Below are 27,938 nucleotides of genomic sequence, written 5' to 3' on the forward strand. Positions count from 1 at the left end.
ACAAGAAATTAGTGGAGTGGTTGAAACACTTAGGTTGGAGTCATTAAAACTAGTTTATGTAAACTTCCGACTTCAACTGTAAGTATATGGATGAGCGATGGCCGAGCGGCATAGGCAAGATGCAATAGATGGTATAAAATACAGTATATATACACGTGATGAGTAACGTAAGATATGTAAACAATATATAAAGTGGCATTGTTTAAAGTGACTAGTGATACATTTATCACATCCAATTTGCAATAATTAAAGTGGCTAGAGATTTGAGTCAGTATGTTGGCAGCAGCCACTCAATGTTAGTGATGGCTGTTTAACTTCTTACATCTAGCCAACTGCCAATGGCTAGATGTTGCATGGCGCGAAATACAAAAACAACTAAAATACCACAATTCAATTTTCTCAAACATACGACTATTTTACACCATTTGAAAGATAAACCTCTCCTGAATCCAACCATGTTGTCCGATTTCAAAAAGGCTTTACAGCGAAAGCAAAACATTACATTATGTTAGGATACCACCACAGCAAAAAAACAGCACAGCCATTTTCCTAGCAGGGACAGCCATTTTCCAAGCAAGGGTAGCCGTCCAAAAGCACAAAACCAGCTAAAATTATGCACTAACCTTTGACGATCTTCATCAGATGACACTCCTAGGACATTATGTTGGAACAAAAAATGCATGTATTGTCTGTCAAGTTCATATTTATATCAAAAAAAACATTTTATATTGGCGCGTGACGTTCAGAAAATGTATTCACCCCAAAATTCCGGTGAATGGGCACCATAATTTACAGAAATACTCATAAACGTTGACAAAATATATAACAATTAATTAAAGTAGTATAGATGAACTATTCCTTTATGCAACCGCTTTGTCAGATTTCAAAATAACTTTACGGAGAAAGCACATTGTTCAATATTCTGAGTACTGAGCCCCAAGCTATTCAGTTAGCCGTCCAGCCACGGCATCCACAAAACGCTGAAATATGTTAAAAATATTATTTTACCTTTGCTGATCTTCGGCTGAATGCAATCGGAAGGTCTCCCACTTCCACAAGAAATGTTCATTTGTTCGATAAAGTCCATAATTTATGTCAAAATAAATCAGTTTTGATGGCGTGTCCAGATCACCATTCCAAAATGCATCTATCCACCGTCGATGAAAAGTTATAAAGTTCCCTCAGCGTTTGTAGAAACATGTCAAACCATGTTCACAATCAATCTTTAGGGTGTTTTTAACATAGAATTTCGATAATATTCCAAACGGACAATAGCAGATTCATTACAGAAGAAAAATAAAAATGGCCAGCCCTACGTGAGCGCACACGAGGTAAGTCAATGACACCAGGTCGACCACTTACTGTTCCGGGTATTATTCAATCAAATTGCATTGTAGAAGCCTCAAACAAGGTTCTAATGACTGTTGACATCTAGTGGAAGCCTTAGGAAGTGCAATATGACATCACAGACACTGTAGTTTAGATAGAACATAATTTGAAATGACTACAACCATGTGAGGTCAAACTTCCTGGTTGGATTTCTCAGGTTTTTGCCTGCCATATGAGTTATGTTATACTCGCAGACATCATTCAAACAGTTTTAGAAACTTCAGAGTGTTTTCTATCCAAATCTATTAATAATATGCATATCCTACTTTCTGAGTCTGAGTAGGAGGCAGTTTAATTTGGGTACGTTTTTCATCCAGCCGTGAAAATACTGCCCCCTATAGTGAAGAGGTTAACAGTCTGATGGCCTTGAGATAGAAGCTGTTTTTCAGTCTCTCGGTCCCAGCTTTGATGCACCTGTACTGACCTCGCCTTCTGGATGATAGCGGTGTGAACTGGCAGTGGCTCGGGTGGTTGGTGTCCTTGATGATCTTTTTGGCCTTCCTGTGACATTGGGTGCTGTAGGTGTCCTGGAGGGCAGGTAGTTTTCCCCTGGTGATGTGTTGTGCAGACCGCACCACCCTCTGGAGTGCCTTGCTGTTGAGGGCAGTGCGGTTGCCATACCAGGCTGTGATACAGTCTGACAGGATGCTCTCGATTGTGTATCTGTAAAAGTTTGTCAGGGTTTTGGGTGACAAGCCACATTTTTTCAGCCTCCTCTGAGGTTGAAGAGGCACTGTTGTGCTTTCTTCACCACATTGTCTGTGTTTGGACCATTTCAGTTGGTCTGTGATGTATAAGCAGAGGAACTTAAAACTTTCCACCTTCTCCACTGCTGTCCCTTCGATGTGGATAGGGGGGTGCTCCCTCTGCTGTATCCTGAAGTCAACGATCATCTCCTTTGTTTTGTTGACGTTGAGTGAGAGGTTGTTTTCCCGACACCACACTCCGAGTGCCCTCACCTCCTCCCTGTAGGCTGTCTTATCGTTGTTGGTGATCAAGCACACTACTGTTGTGTCGTCTGCAAAGTTGATGATTGAGTTGGAGGCGTGCATGGCCACGCAGTCATGGGTGAACAGGGAGTACAAGAGAGGGCTGAGTACACACCCTTGTGGGGCCCCAGTGTTGAGGATCAGCGAAGTGGAGATGTTGTTTCCTGCCTCCACCACCTGGGGGCGCCCCGTCAGAAAGTCCAGGACCCAGTTGCACAGAGTGGGGTTGAGACCCAGGGCCTCGAGCTTGATGATGAGCTTGGAGGGTACAATGGTGTTGAATGCTGAGTTATAGTCAATGAACAGCATTCTTACATAGGTATTATTTTTTCCAGATGGGATACGGTAGTGTGATGGCGATTGCGTCATCTGTGGACCTGTTGGGGTGATATGCAAACTGAAGTGGGTCTAGGGGGGCAGGTAAGGTGCCGGTGACATGAACCTTGACTAGCGTCTCAAAGCACTTCATGATGACAGAAGTGAGTGCTACGGGGCGGTAGTCATTTAGTTCAGTTATCTTTGTCTTCTTGGATACAGGAACAATGGTAGCCATCTTGAAGCATGTGGGGACAACAGACTGGGATAGGGAGCAATTGAATATGTCCGTAGACACACCAGCCAGCTGGTCTGCGCTTGCTCTGAGGACGCCGCTAGGGATGCCGTCTGGGCAGCAGTCTTGCGAGGGTTAACATGTTTTACTCATGGCAACCACTGAGTAGGGGGGGGTGCAGTCTTTGTTAGCGAGCTACAACGGTGGCACTGTATTATTCTCAAAGTGGGCAAAGGTGTTTAGCTTGTCTGTAAGCGTGACGTCGGTGTCCATGAAGTGGCTGTTTTTGTAGTCTGTGATTTCCTGTAGACCCTGCCACATGCGTCTCGTGTCGGAGTTGTTGAGATGCGACTGTATCAGCATTTCGCTTGTTTGATTGCCTTGCGGAGGGAATAACTACACTGTTTATATTCAGCAATATTTCCAGACCTCTTTCCATGGTTAAATGCAGTGGTTCGCGGTTTCAGTTTTGCGCGATTGCCACCATCTATCCACAGTTTCTGGTTAGGGTAGGTTTTAATAGTCACAGTGGGTACAACATCTCCAATGCACTTCTTTATAAATGCACTCACCGAGTCAACATATAGGTCAATGCTGTTCTCTGAGGCTGACCAGAACATATTCCAGTCCTTGTGATCAAAACAATCTTGAAGCGTTGCTTCCGTGGTTGCCTCTCTGGAAGGCAACCCTTGCTTGAATTTCGTCTACCTTGTCGTCAAGAGACTGGACATTGGCGAGTAGTATACTCGGGAGCGGTGAGCACATCTACGGAGCCTGACCAGGAGGCCGCTCCGTCTGCCATATCTGCGGCGCCATTGTTTTGGGTCGGCTACCGGGATTAGATCCATTGTCCTGGGTGGTGGTCCGAACAGAGAGTGACCATCGTGTCCTTGGTCACCTCTCTGAACAAGGCCCTTCTCCCCTGATTGCTCAGTTTGGCTGGGCGGCCAGTTCTAGGTGGTTCCAAACTTTTTCCATTTAAGAATGATGGAGGCCACTGTGTTCTTGGGGACCTTCAATGCTGCAGAAATGTTTTGGTAACCTTCCCCAGATCTGTACCTCGACACAATCCTGTCTCGGAGCTCTACGGTCAACTCCTTCGACCTCATGGCTTGGTTTTTGCTCTGGCATGCACTGTCAACTGTGGAACCTTATATAGACAGGTGTAACCCTTTCCAAATCATGTCCAATCAATTGAATTTACCACAGGTGGACTCCAATCAAGTTGTAAAAACATCTCAAGGATGATCAATGGAAACAGGATGCACCTGAGCTCAATTTCGAGTCTCATAGCGAAGGGTCTAAATACTAAAAAAGTATCTTTTTTTTATTGTAACACATTTTCAAAAATGTCTAAAAACCTGTGTTTGCTTTTGTCATTATGGGTTATTGTGTGTAGATTGATGAGAAAAAAACACAAGTTGAATCAATTTTAGAATAAGGCTGTAAAGTAACAAAATATGGAAAAAGTGAAGGGGTCTGAATACTTTCCGAATGCCCTGTATAAGGAGCCCCAGGACAGCAACACACTAGACCCAACCAAATCTTGAGAAAACAAAAAGAGAATTACTTGACACATTGGAAAGAATTAACAAAACATCAGCGCAAACTAGAATGCTATTTGGCCCTGAACAGAGAGTACACAGTGGCCAATGTGACTGACCCCACATTAAGGAAAGCTTTGTGACTTGTTACAGGCTTTGAATTTCCAATTTTATGTTTTGAGGTTGGACTTTTTGCACGTATAGCACGTTGTCACGTAGGGCACACCGATTGGTGTCACCTCGTTATTCAGTATGTGTTAGACCTGTGCTGGTTGCCATTCCATTAGTGGGAAGGTGTTTCACCTGTGCTGGCCCAGGTGCTGTTTAAGAGCTGCTGGCCCAGGTGCTGTTTAAGAGCGGCTGGCCCAGGTGCTGTTTAAGAGCGGCTGGCCCAGTTGTCTTGATAGATGTGGAGGGTTAACTCCATTAGTAGTATTTTTATTTCCTTTGTCTGGTTACACTTTTTCATTTTGCTCCACTGCTTTGGTTTGTTTCCTGTCTTCAAGTTTGGTGTGGGCAAAGCCTTGCTTTTGAGAGAGCCCGCTGTAGGCAGACCTGGCTCTCAAGAGAAGACAGGCTATGTGCACCCCACACTGCCCACAAAATGAGGTGGAAACTGAGCTGCACTTCCTAACCTCCTGCCCAATGTATGACCATATTAGAGAGACATATTTCCCTCAGATTACACAGATCCACAAAGAATTCAAAAACAAATCCAAGTTTGATAAACTCCCATATCTACTGGGTGAAATACCACAGTGCACCATCACAGCAGCAAGATTTATGACCTGTTGCCACAAGAAAAGGGCAACAGTGAAGAACAAATACCATTGTAAATACCATATTTATGTTTATTTATTTTCCTTTTTGTACTTTAACTATTTGCACATCGTTACAACACTGTTTATAGACATATTCTTTATTCTTTTGGAACTTCTGTGAGTATAATGTTTACTGTTAATTAGTATTGTTTATTTCACTTTTGTTTATTATCTACTTCACTTGGTTTGGTAATGTTAACATATGTTTCCCATGCCAATAAAGCCCTTTGACAGGGAGTGAGGGAGAGATATATGGACTGACAGGGAGTGAGGGAGAGACATCGACTGACAGGGAGTGAGGGAGAGATATATGGACTGACAGGGAGTGAGGGAGAGACATATGGACTGACAGGGAGTGAGGGGGAGACATATCGACTGACAGGGAGTGAGGGAGAGATATATGGACTGACAGGGAGTGAGGGAGAGACATATCGACTGACAGGGAGTGAGGGAGAGACATATAGACAGGGAGGGAGAGACATATAGACAGGGCGAGAGAGAGGGATAGACAGGGAGGGAGAGACATATAGACAGGGCGAGAGAGAGGGAGAGACATAAGGAGGGAGAGACAGGGAGGGAGAGAGGGATAGACAGGGAGGGAGAGACAGGGAGGGAGGGAGGAAGAGACATAGACCAACGGGGGAGGGAGGGAGGAAGAGACATATAGACAGGGAGGGAGGGAGGGATAGACATATAGACAGGGAGGGAGGGAGGGAGGGAGGGAGGGAGAGACATATAGGGAGGGAGGGAGGGATAGACATATAGACAGGGAGGGAGGGCGGGAGGGAGGGAGAGACATATAGACAGGGAGGGAGGGATAGACATATAGACAGGGAGGGAGGGAGGGAGAGACAGACATATAGACAGGGGAGGGAGAGACATATTGACAGGGAGGGAGGGAGGGAGAGAGGGATAGACAGAGAGGGAGAGACGGGGAGGGAGGGACATAGGGAGGGAGAGACAGGGAGGGAGAGAGGGATAGACAGGGAGGGAGAGACATATAGACAGACAGACAGGGAGGGAGGGAGAGACATATAGGGAGGGAGGGAGGTAGATTGACCGAAGGGGGGGGAGGGAGGGACAGGGAGGGAGGGAGGGAGGTAGATTGACCGAAGGGGGGGAGGGAGGGACATAGACAGGGAGGGAGAGAGGGATAGGGAGAGAGGGATTGGGAGGGAGGGAGGGATAGACAGGGAGGGAGAGACATATAGACAGGGAGGGAGGGAGAGAGGGATAGACAGGGAGGGAGGGATAGACAGGGAGGGAGGGAGGGATAGACAGGGAGGGAGAGACATATAGACAGGGAGGGAGGGAGAGACAGACATATAGACAGGGAGGGAGAGACATATTGACAGGGAGAGAGGGATAGACAGAGAGGGAGAGACGGGGAGGGAGGGACATAGGGAGGGAGAGACAGGGAGGGAGAGAGGGATAGACAGGGAGGGAGAGACATATAGACAGACAGACAGGGAGGGAGGGAGAGACATATAGGGAGGGAGGGAGGTAGATTGACCGAAGGGGGGGGAGGGAGGGACATAGACAGGGAGGGAGGGAGGTAGGTAGATTGACCGAAGGGGGGGAGGGAGGGACATAGACAGGGAGGGAGAGAGGGATTGGGAGGGAGGGAGGGATAGACAGGGAGGGAGAGACATATAGACAGGGAGGGAGAGAGGGATAGACAGGGAGGGAGGGATAGACATATAGACAGGGAGGGAGGGAGGGAGGGATAGACAGGGAGGGAGAGACATATAGACAGGGAGGGAGAGAGGGATAGACAGGGAGGGAGGGAGAGACATATAGACAGGGAGGGAGGGAGGGAAATGGAGGGAGGGAGGGAGAGACATAGACAGGGAGGGAGAGACATATAGACAGGGAGGGAGGGAGGGAGGCAGAGACAGGGAGGGAGGGAGGCAGAGACAGGAAGGGAGAGAGGGAGGGAGGGACAGGGAGGGAGGGACATATAGACAGGGAGGGATAGAGGGATAGACAGGGAGGGAGGGATAGACATATAGACAGGGAGAGAGAGAGGGATAGACAGACAGGGAGAGGGAGAGACATAGGGAGAGAGGGATAGACGGAGGGAGGGATAGACAGGGAGGGAGGGAGGGAGGGAGAGACATAGGGAGGTGAGGAACATATAGACAGGGAGGGAGAGACATATAGACAGGGAGGGAGAGACATATAGACAGGGAGGGAGAGAGGGATAGACAGGGAGGGATAGACATATAGACAGGGAGGGAGAGAGGGATAGACAGGGAGGGATATACATATAGACAGGGAGGGAGAGAGGGATAGACAGGGAGGGAGGGATAGACATATAGACAGGGAGAGAGAGAGGGATAGACAGACAGGGAGAGGGAGAGACATAGGGAGAGAGGGATAGACAGGGAGGGAGGGAGAGAGAGAGGGATAGACAGGGAGGGAGGGAGAGAGGGATAGACAGGGAGGGAGGGAGAGACATATAGACAGGGAGGGAGAGGGGGATAGACAGGGAGGGAGAGACATATAGACAGGGAGAGAGAGAGAGGGATAGACAGACGGGGAGAGGGAGAGACAGGGAGAGAGGGATAGACAGGGAGGGAGGGATAGACAGGGAGGGAGGGATAGACAGGGAGGGAGGGAGAGACATATCGACTGACAGGGAGTGAGGGAGAGATATATATATGGACTGACAGGGAGTGAGGGAGAGACATATCGACTGACAGGGAGTGAGGGAGAGACATATGGACTGACAGGGAGTGAGGGAGAGACATATGGACTGACAGGGAGTGAGGGAGAGATATATGGACTGACAGGGAGTGAGGGAGAGATATATGGACTGACAGGGAGTGAGGGAGAGATATATGGACTGACAGGGAGTGAGGGAGAGACATATCGACTGACAGGGAGTGAGGGAGAGACATATCGACTGACAGGGAGTGAGAGACATATAGACAGGGCGAGAGAGAGGGATAGACAGAGGGATAGACATAGGGAGGGAGGGAGGAAGAGACATATAGACAGGGAGGGAGGGAGGGAGGGAGGGAGGGAGGGACAGACATATAGACAGGGAGGGAGAGACATATAGACAGGGAGAGAGGGAGAGACAGGGGGAGGGAGGGACATAGGGAGGGAGAGACAGGGAGGGAGAGACGGATAGACAGGGAGACAGGGAGGGAGAGACAGGGAGGGAGAGAGGGATAGACAGGGAGGGAGGGAGGGAGGGACATAGGGAGGGAGAGACAGGGAGGGAGAGACGGATAGACAGGGAGGGAGAGACATATAGACAGACAGACAGGGAGGGAGGGAGAGATATATAGGGAGGGAGGGAGGGAGGGAGGTAGATTGACCGAAGGGGGGGGAGGGAGGGGGATAGGGAGGGAGGGGGATAGGGAGGGAGGGATAGACAGGGAGGGAGAGACATATAGACAGGGAGGGAGGGACATATAGATAGGGAGGGAGAGAGGGATAGACAGGGAGGGAGTGATAGACATAGACAGGGAGGGAGGGAGAGAGGGATAGACAGGGAGGGAGGGAGAGACATATAGGCAGGGAGGGAGAGACATATAGACTGACAGGGAGGGAGAGACATATAGACTGACAGGGAGGGAGAGACATATAGACAGGGAGGGAGGGAGGGAGGGAGGGACATATAGACTGACAGGGAGGGAGAGACATATAGACTGACAGGGAGGGAGAGACATATAGACAGGGATGGAGGGAGGGAGGGAGGGACATATAGACTGACAGGGAGGGAGAGACATATAGACAGGGAGGGAGGGAGGCAGGGAGAGACAGACATATAGACAGGGAGGGAGGGAGAGACATATAGGGAGGGAGGGAGGGATAGACATATATACAGGGAGGGAGGGAGGGAGGGAGAGAGACAGACATATAGACAGGGAGGAGACAGGGAGGGAGGGAGGGACATAGAGACAGGGAGGGAGGGAGAGACATAGAGACAGGGAGGGAGGGAGAGACAGACAGGGAGGGAGAGTCATATAGACAGGGAGGGAGGGAGAGACATAGGGAGGGAGAGACATAGGGAGGGAGAGACATAGGGATGGAGAGACAGGGAGGGAGAGAGGGATAGACAGAGAGGGAGAGACATAGGGGGAGGGAGGGACATAGGAAGGGAGAGACATAGGGGGAGGGAGGGACATAAGGAGGGACAGACAGAGAGGGAGAGAGGGATAGACAGGGAGGGACATATGGAGGGAGGGAGAGAGGGATAGACAGGGAGGGAGAGACATAGGGGAGGGAGGGACATAAGGAGGGACAGACAGGGAGGGAGAGAGGGATAGACAGGGAGGGAGAGAGGGAGAGACAGGGAGGGAGAGACATATAGACAGGGAGGGAGGGAGAGACATATAGGCAGGGAGGGAGAGAGAGACATAGACAGGGAGGGAGGAAGAGGGAGAGACATATAGGCAGGGAGGGAGAGAGAGACATAGACAGGGAGGGAGGGAGAGATGTATAGACAGGGAGAGAGGGAGACATAGGGAGGGAGAGACATAGGGAGGGAGGGAGAGAGGAAGGGAGGGAGAGACATAGGGAGGGAGGGTGGGAGGGAGGGAGAGACATATAGCCAGGGAGGGAGGGAGAGACATATAGCCAGGGAGGGAGGGAGAGACATATAGAGGTGTATAGACAGACAGACAGACAGACAGACAGACAGACAGACAGACAGACAGACAGACAGACAGACAGACAGACAGACAGACAGACAGACAGACAGACAGACAGACAGACAGACAGACAGACAGACAGGGAGAAAGCAGTCACTAGGGACGTATAGACAGACAGACCAACAGACAGGGGCCAGCAGTCTAGATAAGCCTGATTTTAAAACAAGACCTATCTTTCAAGTAACACAATACTTACTTAGATAATTATCACCATTTGTGACCCAAGTGTGGAAGCCATTTTCAAATAAAACCTGAAATTAATATTTTTCCTGCTCTAACATTCCTCTCTTTAGTTTATTGGCGGGCGCTACTTCTACACCCATGCTTACAAGGCCCTGAAACACAAAACAACCAACATGGACGTGCTTATCGTGCTGGCCACCTCCGTAGCGTTCACCTACTCCGTGGTCATCCTCATGGTTGCCATGATAGAGAGGGCGAAGGTCAACCCCATCACCTTCTTTGACACGCCCCCCTTGCTCTTTGTCTTCATCTCCCTCGGGCGCTGGCTGGAGCAGAACGCCAAGGTATTGGACCTCTATATCTTCTAGAAGATATGCTTCTACGTCTTTATAGTAGCATAACAGTTGTAGCTATAAAGCATGGTGTTATTTCTGTAGCTTGAGTATGTCTCTTTAATGCTAAGTTAATCGTCTGTGTCATAGCTAAAGTTTTCTTTAATATAGCTATTGCAGCCTGCTCTGTCTCTCTCCTCCAGAGTAAGACGTCAGAAGCTCTGTCCAAGCTGATGTCCCTCCAGGCCAGCAAGGCCACGGTGGTCACTCGCAACACGGACATGTCTGTACTCAGGTACTTCACTAAAGATCTCCTGTTTCTAGACCTGGCGTCGGATAGCCTGGGTGTTTCTGCTCTTAACCAAAACACTTTCTGGCACTGAAATTAGGAATTGAATAAGGCAGTTTGTAGATATTTGTTACTATTTCGAGTGTTTTTAAGTTTAATTTCAATGTTTAATCAGAACGGACCCCAGGCTGACATTGAGCAGCAAACCCTTTGAGAATTGGATATGGCATATAACCAGTGTATTATAAATCTGACTACATGCGGATCTCTCTGTCCATGTCAGTGAGGAGCAGGTAGATGTTGAGCTGGTCCAGAGAGGAGACGTGGTCAGGGTGGTGCCTGGAGGGAAGTTCCCCATAGATGGGAGGGTCATCGAGGGATACAGCATGGCTGATGAGTCTCTCATCACAGGTGGGTTATAGTGGAGGATCAACTCTGACGATACTGGAGGAGATGCTTCTGAAGTTTCCTTTCCTCATTTCCTTAACACTACTTTGAAATGACTGTTTCTCCAAGCATGGTTACTATTTCTCTGTGAAACTGTATTATTTATGTTGTGTTCCTGGCTAATGTCTCGTCTCTGACGTGTTTTGTGTTCCTGGCTAATGTCTCCTCTCTGACGTGTTTTGTGTTCCTGGCTAATGTCTCATCTCTGATGTGTTTTGTCTCAGGTGAGGCCATGCCAGTGACTAAGAAGCCAGGCAGCTCAGTGATAGCTGGCTCTATCAACCATAACGGCTCTCTGCTCGTCAGTGCTACACACGTAGGCCTGGATACAACCCTGTCTCAGATAGTTAAACTACTGGAGGAGGCTCAGACATCTAAGGTGAGGGTGGTGGTGGTAATATGCTAGCGTTTGTGTAAATGATCTTCTGTTTCCTGGAGTTTTAGTTGGATAAGAGATGTAGGTATTTGTCAATATGTGCTGTTTACAGAACTGACCTTGGGCAACACATGATGGAGGATTCGCCTCGGAATACAATTTTAACTGGTCCTGAGCTGGAAGAGCTTTACCTCTGTGACGTCTGACCTGTGCTTTAACATTTGACCTCTGTCACCTCTGACTTCTGCTGCAGGCTCCCATACAGCAGTTTGCAGATAAGATCAGTGGTTACTTTGTCCCGTTCATCGTTGGGGTCTCTCTCCTCACTCTGTTCTCCTGGATCCTCATTGGCTTTGTCAACTTTCCACTGGTGGAGAAATACTTCCCTGTGAGTAGCCTTTACTATACAGATATCTATGTAAAGCCTTTACTATACTGATATCTGTATACTATGCCTTGAATCTATGCTATCGTGCCCAGAAACCTGCCCCTTTTACTTTCTGTTCCGAACGTGCTAGACGGCCAGTTCGTATAGCCTTTAGCCGTACCCTTATCCTACTTCTCCTCTGTTCCTCTGGTGATGTAGAGGTTAATCCAGGTCCTGCAGTGCCTAGCTCCACTCCCACTCCCCAGGTGCTCTCATTTGTTGACTTCTGTAACCGTAAAAGCCTTGGTCTCATGCATGTTAACATTAGAAGCCTACTCCCTAAGTTTGTTTTACTCACTGCTTTAGCACACTCTGCCAACCCGGATGTCTTAGCCGTGTCTGAATCCTGGTTTAGGAAAACTACCAAAAACCCTGAAATCTCCATCGCTAACTATAACATTTTCCACCAAGATAGAACTGCAAAGGGGGCGGTGTTGCAATCTATTGCAAAGATAGCCTGCAGAGTTATGTACTACTATCCAGGTCTGTACCCAAAAAATTCGAGCTTCTACTTCTAAAAATTCACCTCTCCAGAAACAAGTCTCTCACTGTTGCCGCTTGCTATAGACCTCCCTCTGCCCCCAGCTGTCCCTCGATACCATATGTGAATTGATTGCCCCCCATCTATCATCTGAGCTCGTGCTACTAGGTGACCTAAACTGGGACATGCTTAACCTCTATGGGCTAGGTGGGACGCAAGCGTCCCACCCGTGGTGCACTCCATCAACAGCAGGTGCATTTCAAGAGCGGCAAATTTGAATCCAAATAAATGTAAAAATTCAAATTTTTCAAACATACAACTATTTTACACCCTTTGAAAGATAAACATCTCCTTAATCTAACCACGTTTTACGATTTCAAAAAGGTTTTACGGCGAAAGCATAAATTTAGAGTATGTTAGGACAGTACATTTACAAGAGTTGTGTGTAATGTTTTGTCAATTCAAAGACAGGGTCACCAAAACCATAAAACCAGCTAAAATGATGCACTAACCTTTTACAATCTCCATCAGATGACACTCCTAGGACATTATGTTAGACAATGCATGCATTTTTAGTTCTATCAAGTTCATATTTATATCCAAAAACAGCGTTTTACTATGGCATTGATGTTGAGGAAATCGTTTCCCTCCAATAACCGGCAGTCAAGTCAGCAACACAAATTAAATAATTAAAATTAGAAAACATTGGTAAAATATTATATTGTCATTTAAAGAATTATAGATTTACATCTCTTGAACGCAATCAACTTGCCAGATTTAAAAATAACCTTACTGGGAAATCACACTTTGCAATAATCTGAGCACTGCGCCCAGAAAAATACGCGTTGCGATACAGACAAGCCGTCATGTTGGGGAGATCTAAAATCGAAAATACTATGTAAATAATCCATTACCTTTGATTCTCTTCATCAGATGTCACTTCCAGTTATCACAGGTCCATAACGAATGTAGTTTCGTTCAAAAAAGCTCATCACTTATGTCCAAAAATCTCCGTCTTGTTAGCACATGATCTAAGCCAGCCGGACTTCTCGTCATGAACGAGGGGAAAAAATATATTTACGTTCGTTCAAACATGTCAAACGTTGTATAGCATAAATCATTAGGGCCTTTTTTAACCAGAACATGAGTAATATTCAAGGTGGACGAATGCAATCTCTTTTATAACGTATTGGAACGAGGGTACCCAACATGAACTCGCGCGCCAGGTGTCTAATGGGCCATCATCGTTCCATGGCTCTTGTTCGGTCAGATCTCCCTCCAGAAGACTCAAAACACTTTGTAAAGGCTGGTGACATCTAGTGGAAGCAATAGGAAGTGCCAAAAATATTCCTCAGCCCCTGTGTTTTTCAATGGCATAGGTTTAAAGGTAATACAACACATCAGGTATCCACTTCCTGTCAGAAAATGTCTCAGGGTTTTGCCTGCCAAATGAGTTCTGTTATACTCACAGACACCATTCAAACAGTTTTAGAAACTTTAGAGTGTTTTCTATCCATATATAATAAGTATATGCATATTCTAGTTACTGGGTAGGATTAGTAACCAGATTAAATCGGGTAAAAAAAAATTATCCAGCCGTGCAAATACTGCCCCCTAGCCCTAACAGGTTTTAACACCCCGGCCATCCTACAATCTAAGCTTGATGCCCTCAATCTCACACAAATTATCAATGAACCTACCAGGTACAACCCCAAATCCGTAAACACGGGCACCCTCATAGATGTCATCCTAACTAACTCGCCCTCCAAATACATCTCTGCTGTTTTCAATCAAGATCTCAGCGATCATTGCCTGCATCCGAAATGGGTCTGCGACCAAACGACCACCCCTCATCACTGTCAAACGCTCCCTAAAACACTTCAGCGAGCAGGCCTTTCTAATCGACCTGGCCGGGGTATCCTGGAATGACATTGACCTCATCCCGTCAGTAGATGATGCCTGGCTATTCTTTAAAAGTGCCTTCCTCACCATCTTAAATAAGCATTCCCCCCTCAATTTTTTTTTTAACTAGGAATAGATATAGTCCTTGGTTCACTCCAGACCTGTCTGCCCTTGACCAGCACAAAAACATCCTGTGGCGTTCTGCATTAGCATCGAATAGCCCCCGTGATATGCAACTTTTCAGGGAAGTTAGGAACAAATATACACAGGCAGTTAGAAAAGCTAAGGCTAGCTTTTTCAAACAGAAATTTGCATCCTGTAGTACTAACTCAAAAAAGTTCTGGGACACTGTAAAGTCCACCTCCTCCCAGCTGCCCATTGCTCTGAGGCAATAAGCATTTCTCTACGGCTGGCCATGCTTTCCACCTGGCTAACCCTACCCCGGTCAACTGCCCGGCACCCTCCACAGAAACCCGCCAATGCCCCCACCATTTCTCCTTCACCCAAATCCAGATAGCTGATGTTCTGAAAGAGCTGCAGAATCTGGACCCATACAAATCAGCCGGGCTAGACAATCTGGACGCTGTCTTTCTAAAATTATCTGCCGAAATTGTCGCAACCCCTATTACTAGCCTGTTCAACCTCTCTTTCGTATCGTCTGAGATTCCCAATGATTGGAAAGCTGTCGCGGTCATCCCCCTCTTCAAAGGGGGTGACACTCTAGACCCAAACTGCTACAGACATATCTATCCTACCCTGTCTTTCTAAGGTCTTTGAAAGCCAAGTTAACAAACAGATTAACGACAATTTCGAATCCCACCATACCTTCTCCGCTATGCAATCTGGTTTCAGAGCTGGTCATGGGTGCACCTCAGCCACACTCAAGGTCCTAAACGACATCATAACCGCCATCGATAAGAGACATTACTGTGCAGCCGTATTCATCGACCTGGCCAAGGCTTTCGACACTGTCAATCACCACATTCTTATTGGCAGACTCGACAGCCTTAGTTTCTCAAATGATTGCCTCGCCTGGTTTACCAACTACTTCTCTGATAGAGTTCAGTGTCAAATCAGAGGGCCTGTTGTCCGGACCTCTGGCAGTCTCTTTGGGTGTGCCACAGGGTTCAATTCTCGGGCCGACTCTCTTCTCTGTATACATCAATGATGTTGCTCTTGCTGCTGGTGATTCTCTGATCCACCTCTACGCAGACGACACCATTCTGTATACTTCTGGCCCCTCTTTGGACACTGTGTTAACTAACCTCCAGACGAGCTTCAATGCCATACAACTCTCCTTCCGTGGCCTCCAACTGCTCTTAAATGCAAGTAAAACTAAATGCATGCTATTCAATCGATCACTGCTCGCCTGTTCAGCATCACTACTCTGGACGGCTCTGACTTAGAATACGTGGACAACTACAAATACCTGGGTGTCTGGTTAGACTGTAAACTCTCCTTCCAGACTCACATTAAGCATCTCCAATCCAAAATTAAATCTAGAATCGGCTTCCTATATCGCAACAAAGCATCCTTCACTCATGCTGCCAAACATACCCTCGTAAAACTGACCATCCTACCGATCCTCGACTTCGGTGATGTCATCTATAAAATAGCCTCTAACACTCTCCTCAACAAACCGGATGCAGTCTATCACAGTGCCATCTGTTTTGTCACCAAAGCCCCATACACTACCCACCATTGCGACCTGTACACTCTCGTTGGTTGGCCCTCGCTTCATACTCGTCGCCAAACCCACTGGCTCCAGGTCATCTACAAGTCTCTGCTAGGTAAAGCCCCGCCTTATCTCAGCTCACTGGTCACCATAGCAGCACCCACTCGTAGCACGCGCTCCAGCAGGTATATCTCACTGGTCACCCCCAAAGCCAATTCCTCCTTTGGTCATCTTTCCTTCCAGTTCTCTGCTGCCAATGACTGGAACGAACTGCAAAAGTCTCTGAAGCTGGAGACTCATATCTCCCTCACTAGCTTTAAGCACCAGCTGTCAGCTCACAGATCACTGCACCTGTACATAGCCCATCTGTAAACAGCCCATCTATCTACCTACCTCATCCCCATACTGTATTTATTTATCTTGCTCCTTTGCACCCCAGTATCTCTACTTGCACATTCATCTTCTGCACATCTACAATTCCAGTGTTTAATTGCTATATTGTAATTACTTCGCCACCATGGCCTATTTATTGCCTTAACTTACCTTATTTGCACTCACTGTATATAGATTTTTTGTTTTCTTTTGTTCTTCTGTATTATTGACTGTATGTTTTGTTTATTCCATGTGTAACTCTGTATTGTTGTATGTGTCGAATTGCTTTGCTTTATCTTGGCCAGGTCGCAGTTGCAAATGAGAACTTGTTCTCAACTAGCCTACCTGGTTAAATAAATGTAAAATAAAAAATCTATGTAAAACCTTTACTATCTTGATATTTATGTAAAACCTTTTCTATACTGATAACTATGTAAATCCTTTACTATGTTCATATACTATACTGATATCTATGTAAAACCTTTACTATACTGATAACTATGTAAATCCTTTACTATGTTGATATACTATACTGTTATCTATGTAAAACCTTTACAGAGGGTGTATTTAGCTAAATCATTCCACCTAAATCAGGTATTTACATAATTTTAATTTAAATCCTGTCTCCTCTTCGTGAGCGCAGTATGGGAAAAGCCTAGAGGGGATTCTGCTCTCACCTGTCTTCTTCCTGTTTAAACAATGGAGTCTGATCAAGTGGGGAATCTGCTGTCACCTGTCCACTTCCTGTTTAAACAGTTGAGGTTGATCAAAGGAAGGAAGCAGGGAGAGGAAATCAACATTAGACTATTGAAATGTAACCCAGACTGTTCCCCTGTTTCACTGTCTCTGTCTCCCTCTACAGGGCTATGATAATAGCATCTCAAAGGCAGAAGCTGTGATCAAGTTTGCCTTCCAGGCCTCCATCACAGTGCTGTGTATCGCCTGCCCCTGCTCTCTGGGCTTGGCAACCCCGACAGCTGTGATGGTGGGCACGGGGGTGGGCGCTCAGAACGGTATCCTCATCAAGGGAGGGGAACCACTAGAGATGGCACACAAGGTGAGGGGAGAAGATACTTCCAATCAGACCGTAGTTGATCACTAATAATATCATATTTATAGTAAAAATCATTAGTTAGGGTTGATATGTTGTGCCTCATGTTTGTAATCTGAATCTGATTAACTGTGACTGTTGTAGTAACTGAGTGTATGGTTGTAAATAATCTGAGAATCGCTTTACAAATATATCCCTTATTCCTATCTTGTTACAAAAAAATTTTGTATTTTCCAGATCCAGACAGTGGTGTTTGATAAGACGGGTACCATCACCTACGGAGCTCCTAAAGTCATCCAGGTGAAGATTGTAGTGGAAGGGAACAGGATGCCTCGCTCCCGTCTGCTGGCCATCGTAGGGACTGCAGAGAACAACAGTGAACACCCGCTGGGAGCTGCCATCACCAAGTACTGTAAACAGGTGAGTCCACCTGAACCTCAGTCCAACACCTGACAGGTAGGAGACTGGTTGTGAGTCGTCGTGAGTTGATCATTCCATGTGTCTGGAAGACCTCCAAAATATTTGGGTCCTATCGGTCATTGTGGGTCCAGATAAAGTGTACTAATCTGTCTCTCTGTCTCTGTATTAGGAGCTGGGTACAGAGTCCCTTGGTGTGTGTGCTGAGTTCCAGACTGTACCAGGCTGTGGTATACGATGCCAGGTCAGTAACACTGAGACCCTGTTGAGACAACATCAGGATGACGGTGAAGGCAACAACCAGGGAAACAGTATTCTGGTTCAGATCAGTGACTGCAGAACCAGGCCAGGATCACACCCCCTCATCATGGACGCGCAGCCTCTCCGTACGTACTGGGATATGTAGTCTAAAATATAATTCTTTTTTTTAATTAAGTGGAATAAGTACACAACCCTGAGTTACCCCTTATTGTCAATTATTATTCAACATACGGCCTAAAGATTCCCCTGTGTTTCCACTGCATTGATGAAATGCATGCTATACATTCTGCCTACATTCTAGGCTACATTCTAGTGTAACCCCTATTCCCCTTTCTGTTCCTCTATAGCCCTGGTGCAGACAGCATCCTACATGGTGTTGATGGAGAACCAGTAACCTCTGTGTTCCTCTATAGCCCTGGTGCAGACAGCATCCTACGTGGTGTTGATGGAGAACCAGTAACCTCTCTGTGTTCCTCTATAGCCCTGGTGCAGACAGCATCCTACGTGGTGTTGATGGAGAACCAGTAACCTCTCTGTGTTCCTCTATAGCCCTGGTGCAGACAGCATCCTACATGGTGTTGATAGAGAACCAGTAACCTCTCTGTGTTCCTCTATAGCCCTGGTGCAGACAGCATCCTACATGGTGTTGATAGAGAACCAGTAACCTCTCTGTGTTCCTCTATAGCCCTGGTGCAGACAGCATCCTACGTGGTGTTGATAGGGAACAGGGAGTGGATGAGGAGGAACGGACTCCAGATCAGACCTGATATAGACGAGACCATGACTGAACATGAACGCAGGGGACGCACTGCTGTACTGGTGGCTGTCGACAGTGAGTTGTGTGTGTGTGTGTGTGTGTGTGTGTGTGTGTGTGTGTGTGTGTGTGTGTGTGTGTGTGGGACGGACATTAAGTACGACAGTGGCTCCCAATTTTCTATTGTCCTTGACCCCTAGGCACTAATACATCTACAAAGTTTGGATGGGTATTAGAAAAATTATAATAGCTTTGAATACCGTCAGTAGACTTCTAATATTATCAACACTAGAATGCACGGCATTATATTATCAACACTAGAATGCACGGCATTATATTATCAACACTAGAATGCACGCCAAATATATTATCAACACTAGAATGCACGCCAAATATATTATCAACACTAGAATGCACACCCAATATATTATCAACACTAGAATGCACACCCAATATATTATCAACACTAGCATAACGCTTAGAATGCACACCCAATATATTATCAACACTAGCATAACGCTTAGAATGCACGCCCAATATATTATCAACACTAGAATGCACGCCCAATATATTATCAACACTAGAATGCACGCCCAATATATTATCAACACTAGAATGCACGCCCAATATATTATCAACACTAGAATGCACGCCCAATATATTATCAACACTAGAATGCACGGCAAATATATTATCAACACTAGAATGCACACCCAATATATTATCAACACTAGAATGCACACCCAATATATTATCAACACTAGAATGCACACCCAATATATTATCAACACTAGCATAACGCTTAGAATGCACACCCAATATATTATCAACACTAGAATGCACACCCAATATATTATCAACACTAGCATAACGCTAAGAATGCACGCCCAATATACACTGCTCAAAAAAATAAAGGGAACACTTAAACAACACAATGTAACTCCAAGTCAATCACACTTCTGTGAAATCAAACTGTTCACTTAGGAAGCAACACTGACTGACAATACATTTCACATGCTGTTGTGCAAATGGAATAGACAACAGGTGGAAATTATAGGCAATTAGCAAGACACCCCCAATAAAGGAGTGGTTCTGCAGGTGGGGACCACAGACCACTTCTCAGTTCCTATGCTTCCTGGCTGATGTTTTGGTCACTTTTGAATGCTGGCGGTGCTTTCACTCTAGTGGTAGCATGAGACGGAGTCTACAACCCACATAAGTGGCTCAGGTAGTGCAGCTCATCCAGGATGGCACATCAATGCGAGCTGTGGCAAGAAGGTTTGCTGTGTCTGTCAGCGTAGTGTCCAGAGCATGGAGGCACTACCAGGAGACAGGCCAGTACATCAGGAGACGTGGAGGAGGCCGTAGGAGGGCAACAACCCAGCAGCAGGACCGCTACCTCCGCCTTTGTGCAAGGAGGAGCAGGAGAATCACTGCCAGAGCCCTGCAAAATGACCTCCAGCAGGCCACAAATGTGCATGTGTCTGCTCAAATGGTCAGAAACAGACTCCATGAGGGTGGTATGAGGGCCCGACGTCCACAGGTGGGGGTTGTGCTTACAGCCCAACACCGTGCAGGACGTTTGGCATTTGCCAGAGAACACCAAGATTGGCAAATTCGCCACTGGTGCCCTGTGCTCTTCACAGATGAAAGCAGCTTCACACTGAGCACGTGACAGACGTGACAGAGTCTGGAGACGCCGTGGAGAACGTTCTGCTGCCTGCAACATCCTCCAGCATGACCGGTTTGGCGGTGGGTCAGTCATGGTGTGGGGTGGCATTTCTTTGGGGGGCCGCACAGCCCTCCATGTGCTCGCCAGAGGTAGCCTGACTGCCATTAGGTACCGAGATGAGATCCTCAGACCCCTTGTGAGACCATATGCTGGTGCGGTTGGCCCTGGGTTCCTCCTAATGCAAGACAATGCTAGACCTCATGTGGCTGGAGTGTGTCAGCAGTTCCTGCAAGAGGAAGGCATTGATGCTATGGACTGGCCCGCCCGTTCCCCAGACCTGAATCCAATTGAGCACATCTGGGACATCATGTCTCGCTCCATCCACCAACGCCACGTTGCACCACAGACTGTCCAGGAGTTGGCGGATGCTTTAGTCCAGGTCTGGGAGGAGATCCCTCAGGAGACCATCCGCCACCTCATCAGGAGCATGCCCAGGCGTTGTAGGGAGGTCATACAGGCACGTGGAGGCCACACACACTACTGAGCCTCATTTTGACTTGCTTTAAGGACATTACATCAAAGTTGGATCAGCCTGTAGTGTGGTTTTCCACTTTAATTTTGAGTGTGACTCCAAATCCAGACCTCCATGGGTTGATAAATTGGATTTCCATTGATTATTTTTGTGTGATTTTGTTGTCAACACATTCAACTATGTAAAGAAAAAAATATTTAATAAGATTATTTCTTTCATTCAGATCTAGGATGTGTTGTTTAAGTGTTCCCTTTATTTTTTTGAGCAGTATATTATCAACACTAGAATGCACGCCCAATATATTATCAACACTAGAATGCACGGCAAATATATTATCAACACTAGAATGCACGGCAAATATATTATCAACACTAGAATGCACACCCAATATATTATCAACACTAGAATGCACGCCCAATATATTATCAACACTAGAATGCACGCCCAATATATTATCAACACTAGAATGCACACCCAATATATTATCAACACTAGAATGCACACCCAATATATTATCAACACTAGAATGCACACCCAATATATTATCAACACTAGAATGCACGCCTAATATATTATCAACACTAGAATGCACGCCCAATATATTATCAACACTAGCATAACGCTTAGAATGCACGCCCAATATATTATCAACACTAGCATAACGCTTAGAATGCACGCCCAATATATTATCAACACTAGCATAATGCTTAGAATGCACACCCAATATTTTATCAACACTAGCATAATGCTTAGAATGCACACCCAATATATTATCAACACTACCATAACACTTAGAATGCACACCCAATATATTATCAACACTACCATAACACTTAGAATGCACACCCAATATATTATCAACACTAGAATGCACGCCCAATATATTATCAACACTAGCATAATGCTTAGAATGCACACCCAATATATTATCAACACTACCATAACACTTAGAATGCACGCCCAATATATTATCAACATTAGCATAACACTTAGAATGCACACCCAATATATTATCAACACTAGAATGCACACCCAATATATTATCAACACTAGAATGCACACCCAATATACACTACCATTCAAAGTTTGGGTTCACCTCGAAATATCCTTGTTTTTGAAAGAAAAGCTCATTTTTTTTGTCCATTTAACATAACATAAAATTGATCAGGAATACAGTGTAGACATTGTTAATGTTGTAAATGACTATTGTAGCTGGAAACAGCAGATTTTTTATGGAATATCTACATATGCGTACAGAGGCCCATTATCAGCAACCATCACTCCTGTGTTCCAATGGCACGTTGTGTTAGCTAATCCAAGTTTATCATTTTAAAAGGCTAATTGATCATTAGGAAACCCTTGTGCAATTATTTCTGCACAGCTGAAAACTGTTCTGATTAAAGAAGCAATAAAACTGGCCTTCTTTAGACTAGTTGAGTATCTGGAGAATCAGCATTTGTGGGTTCGATTACAGGATCAAAATGGCCAGAAACAAAGACCTTTCTTCTGAAACTTGTCAGTCTATTCTTGTTCTGAGAAATGATGGCTATTCCATGCGAGAAATTGCCAAGAAACTGAAGATCTCGTACAACGCTGTGTACTACTCCCTTCTCAGAACAGTGAACTGGCTCTAAACAGAATAGAAAGAGGAATGGGAGGCCCCAGTGCACAACTGAGCAAGAGGACAAGTACATTAGAGTGTCTAGTTTGAGAAACAGACGCCTCACAAGTCCTCAACTGGCAGCTTTATTAAATAGTACCCGCAAAAGACCAGTCTCAGCGTCAACAGTGAAGAAGCGACTCCGGGATGCTGGCCTTCTATGCAGAGTCCCTCTGTCCGGTGTCTGTGTTCTTTTGCCAATCATAATCTTTCCTTTTTATTGGCCAGTCTGAGATATGGCTTTTTCTTTGCAACTCTGCCTAGAAGGCCAGCATCCCGGAGTCGCCTCTTCACTGTTGACGCTGAGACTGGTCTTTTGCGGGTACTATTTAATGAAGCTGCCAGTTGAGGACTTGTGAGGCCTCTGTTTCTCAAACTAGACACTCTAATGTACTTGTCCTCTTGCTCAGTTGTGCACGGGGACTCCCACTCCTCTTTCTGTTCTGGTTAGATATCTACGCCTATGTAGATATTCCATAAAAATCTGCTGTTTCCAGCTACAATAGTCATTTACAACATTAACAATGTCTACACTGTATTTAAGATCAATTTTATGTTACTTTAATGGACAAAAAATTGGCTTCTTTCAAAAACAAGGACATTTCTAAGTGACCCCAAACTTTTGAACGGTAGTGTATTGCTTCATTTTAGATTCTGGTATGGAACGTCGCTTTAGGAGTTTCCAAACATTTAATCCATTGTGTTGCTGAATCTATAACCACCCTCTCTCTGTCTATAACCACCCTCTCTCTCTCGGTCCCTCCCTCCCTCTTTCTCTCATCTACCTCCCCCTCCCTCTCGCTCTCTCTTCCTGTCTCTCTCTTCCTGTCGCTCTTCCTCGCCTCTCTCTCTCTCTCTCCCTGTTTCTCTCTCCCTGTTTCTCTCTCTCTCTCTCCCTCCCCCTCTCCCTGTCTCTCTCTCCCTCTCTCTCGCTGTAGGTCTGCTATGTGCCATGATAGCCATAGCAGACACAGTGAAGCCAGAGGCAGGTTTAGTGGTTCACACCCTGCAGTCCATGGGTCTGGAGGTGATTCTGATGACTGGAGACAACAGCAAGACAGCACGGGCCATTGCTGGTCAGGTAGGGGACAGGACTGGACTGGCTTGGGATTTTTATGAATGTATGCACTAAACCAGAACATTCATTACTGATGAAAAGGAACGTTGTTTTGTAAGTCACTCTGGATAAGAGCATCTGCTAAAGAACCCAAATGTGTTTTTTTGTGGCTTGTGAACTGTCATTTAGCTGTCTCTATGTCTCCTGCAGGTGGGTATCAAGAAGGTGTTTGCAGAGTTGCTGCCGTCCCACAAGATGGCCATGGTAGAGCAGCTGCAGCAGGCAGGGAAGAGGGTGGCCATGGTGGGTGACGGGGTCAACGACTCGCCCGCTTTGGCCATGGCAGATGTTGGCATCGCCATAGGAATGGGCTCTGACGTGGCCATAGAGGCAGCTGACGTGGTGCTAATCAGGGTGAGGAGAAGAGGGCAAGACTGGGTGTATGGATGGATGTTTACCTGTCTTTCTGGTTAATTGTTAATATGTCTGTCTGATAATCTCTACATGTTAATATGTCTGTCTGTCTCAGGGTTTCCGTTATCTGGTAATAGCTGGCTTTTGGCCAAAAAAATGAAATGAAAAATGAATAGCTGATGAATAAAATATTAATTGCCCGGGACGAGAGAAAAAAATCCCATTGCAAAATGATGCTTTTTAGCCTATTCATTGATGGAAATACCAGTCGATGGAAATACATTTGACCGGGCATGCTTATTGGTCTATAGGTTCATTTGCATAATTTAGTGCAATTAAATTGGAGCTTCGTTAGTCGTTCTGTATCATATTCATCACAGCATGATGAGCGGAAATCTGTCGGAGTGAGAGCTGCTGCTACAGCTTCTCAAACAGCCCGTTCGTTGCTGCTGGAGTAAAACATGCTTTCTATAAGTGCACAACAATTCTAAATGCAAATTTGTGTTAAAACCAGTTTATTTCTCAACTGGTAATTGAAGCTCGCTTGCCATTTAAAGTGTATAGACAACGGTAGGCAGGCGGCAGTATACATTTTGAAAATATATGCTTAATTGTTTGAAACCTGAACGTTTTACTTCATATTATGCAGGATGTCTTACCTTGCTTCAAAGTAGCCTAGCCAAAATCCTACCGTATATATCATGGAGGCAATTATTCTATAAAGACTTCCATATGCCATTGAAGCCAGTAGCATATTTCTCTCATGTTCTATTGGTTTTCAAATCAACTTTCTTTCATTGTCCAGTAGCCAAAAGCACAATCCTAGTCATATTGGCAACCCATGCTAGTTCTTGCATCCTTAGATCTCCCTTCTTTCTAAGTTTCTCAGTCACATGAAACCGCTCACATATAGAGTGCCTTTTTGACAACAGTGTTTTCCTGCTAACTGCATTATGGAATGCACATTTGCGTGTAGCCTACTGCCTTGTGTGCATTGCTGTGCTTATAATGTGAAGAAATAATAGTTGATCAACATTTGAATAACATAAACGTTCTGATCTGTTGCATTAGACTCGTTGCTTTAAAAAAAAAATGTATGTAGCCTAGGCCTACTGGTTGTATGAATTTGAGATCTATCGTCCCACAACTATCCCAGTCTGTTTGGAATAGGCTATTTCTTTCTAGCACAGAACGACAAGCTGACCAACAGAAAATATCAACTTCTCTACTATGGGGGATAGTAGATTGACAGGCTAGTGATTTAGCTGTTCGTTACTCGTCTTGTTGGCTGAGGACAGCTATTCTAATATCTTTAAAGTGCACATCGGAATTCAGTAAGAAGAATGCATCCTGTTGGAATTCAGTAAGAAGGATCCATCCTGTTGGAATTCAGTAAGAAGGATGCATCCTGTTGGAATTCAGTAAGAAGGATGCATCCTGTTGGAATTCAGTAAGAAGGACTCATCCTGTTGGAATTCAGTAAGAAGGACGCATCCTGTTGGCATTCAGTAAGAAGGATTCATCCTGTTGGAATTCAGTAAGAATGATGCATCCTGTTGGAATTCAGTAAGAATGACGCATCCTCAAATACAATCCTCAAATTGTTCTGTTAAAATGAATTACCATAATGTAAATGTGATGTCTGTCATTCTGAGCACCTAATCAGGTTAATTATTCTGAACACCGTGGGTGGACGCCCTAATCAGGTTAATTATTCTGAACACCGTGGGTGGATGCCCTAATCAGGTTAATTATTCTGAACACCGTGGGTGGACGCCCTAATCAGGTTAATTATTCTGAACACCGTGGGTGGATGCCCTAATCAGGTTAATTATTCTGAACACCGTGGGTGGATGCCCTAATCAGGTTAATTATTCTGAACACCGTGAGTGGATGCCCTAATCAGGTTAATTATTCTGAACACCGTGAGTGGATGCCCTAATCAGGTTAATTATTCTGAACACCGTGGGTGGACGCCCTAATCAGGTTACGCACCCAATGCATATGGGTCAGGTACATTGTCTATGTCTGTCTAATAATCTCTACATGGTAACATGTCTGTCTAATAGTCTCTACACGTTAACATGTCTGTCTAATAGTCTCTACACGTTAACATGTCTGTCTGATAGTCTCTACATGTTAACATGTCTGTCTGATAGTCTCTACATGTTAACATGTCTGTCTGATAGTCTCTACACGGTAACCTGTCTGTCTGATAGTCTCTACACGGTAACCTGTCTGTCTGATAGTCTCTACACGGTAACATGTCTGTCTGATAGTCTTCCACCAAGGCACCTGCAAGTTCCCGGACATTTCTGGGGGGAATGTAGCCCTCACCCTCCGATCCAACAGATCCCAGACGTGCTCAATGGGATTGAGATCCGGGCTCTTCGCTGGCCATGGCAGAACACTGACATTCCTGTTTTGCAGGAAATCACGCACAGAACAAGCAGTATGGCTGGTGGCATTGTCATGCTGCAGGGTCATGTCAGGATGAGCCTGCAGGAAGGGTACCACATGAGGTAGGAGGATGTCTTCCCTGTAATGCAAAGTGTTGAAATTGCCTGCAATGACAACAAGCTCAGTCCGATGATGCTGTGACACACCACCCCAGACCATGACGGACCCTCCACCTCCAAATCAATCCCACTCCAGAGTACAGGCCTCGGTGTAACACTTATTCCTTCGATGATAAACGTGAATCAGACCATCACCGCTGGTGAGACAAAACCGTGACTCGTCAGAGAAGAACACTTTTTGCCAGTCCTGTCTGGTCCAGCGACGATGGGTTTGTGCCCATAGGCGACGTTGTAGCCGGTGATGTCTGGTGAGCACCTGCCTTACAACAGGCCTACAAGCCCTCAGTCCAGCCTATTGCAGACAGTCTGAGCACTGATGGAGGGATTGTGCGTTCCTGGTGTAACTCAGGCAGTTGTTGTTGCCATCTTGTACCTGTCCCGCAGGTGTGATGTTCGGATGTACCGATACTGTGCAGGTGTTGTTACACATGGTCTGCCGCTGCGAGGACGATCAGCTGTCCGTCCTGTCTCCCTGTAGCGCTGTCTTAGGCATCTCACAGTACAGACTTTGCAATTTATTGCCCTGGCCACATCTGCAGTACTCATGCCTCCTTGCAGCATGCCTAAGGCACATTCACGCAGATGAGCAGGGACCCTGAGCATCTTTCTTTTGGTGTTTTTCAGAGTCAGTAGAAGTGTCCTAAGTTTTCATAACTGTGACCTTAATTGCCTACTGTCTGTAAGCTGTTAGTGTCTTAATAACCGTCCACAGGTGCATGTTCATTAATTGTTTATGGTTCATTGAACAAGCATGGGAAACAGTGTTTAAACCCTTTACAATGAAGATCTGTGTAGTTATTTGAATTTTTACTAATTATCTTTGAAAGACAGGGTCCTGACAAAGGGACATTTCTTTTTTTGCTGAGTTTATATCTGATCATCTCTACATGTTAATGTCTGTCTGCCTCCCTGTCCTCTGTCTGCCTCCCTGTCCTCTGTCTGCCTCCATGTCCTCTGTCTGCCTCCAAAACAAGTTTTTATGAATTGCAAAATGTTATAGTAATGGTAAAGCTCACTATCATATACTAAGTTTTCTTTAATCTCCTCCATTTATCTCTTGCTCTCTCTTTCTCTCCCTCCCCCATCTCTCTTTCTCC

The 27,938-nt window shown here is 45.7% G+C and overlaps 1 protein-coding gene across 3 annotated transcripts in view; it reads left to right on the top strand.

The window, feature by feature from the left end:
* atp7a (ATPase copper transporting alpha) overlaps positions 1 to 27,938 on the top strand; it is a 59,575-nt gene that overhangs the window by 27,405 nt on the left and 4,232 nt on the right. For 2 of the 3 annotated variants that reach the window (XM_045724210.1, XM_045724211.1), the window contains 11 exons: positions 10,254 to 10,487; positions 10,679 to 10,770; positions 11,048 to 11,175; positions 11,436 to 11,590; positions 11,841 to 11,975; positions 17,307 to 17,501; positions 17,733 to 17,915; positions 18,085 to 18,298; positions 18,859 to 19,005; positions 23,730 to 23,872; positions 24,059 to 24,262. In XM_045724210.1, the coding sequence (XP_045580166.1) occupies positions 10,254 to 10,487; positions 10,679 to 10,770; positions 11,048 to 11,175; positions 11,436 to 11,590; positions 11,841 to 11,975; positions 17,307 to 17,501; positions 17,733 to 17,915; positions 18,085 to 18,298; positions 18,859 to 19,005; positions 23,730 to 23,872; positions 24,059 to 24,262 (1,830 nt within the window). The other variant, XM_045724212.1, reaches the window with a different exon arrangement.

The sequence above is a fragment of the Salmo salar genome, chromosome ssa09 (genome assembly GCF_905237065.1).
Source record: "Salmo salar chromosome ssa09, Ssal_v3.1, whole genome shotgun sequence".
NCBI lineage: Eukaryota > Metazoa > Chordata > Actinopteri > Salmoniformes > Salmonidae > Salmo > Salmo salar.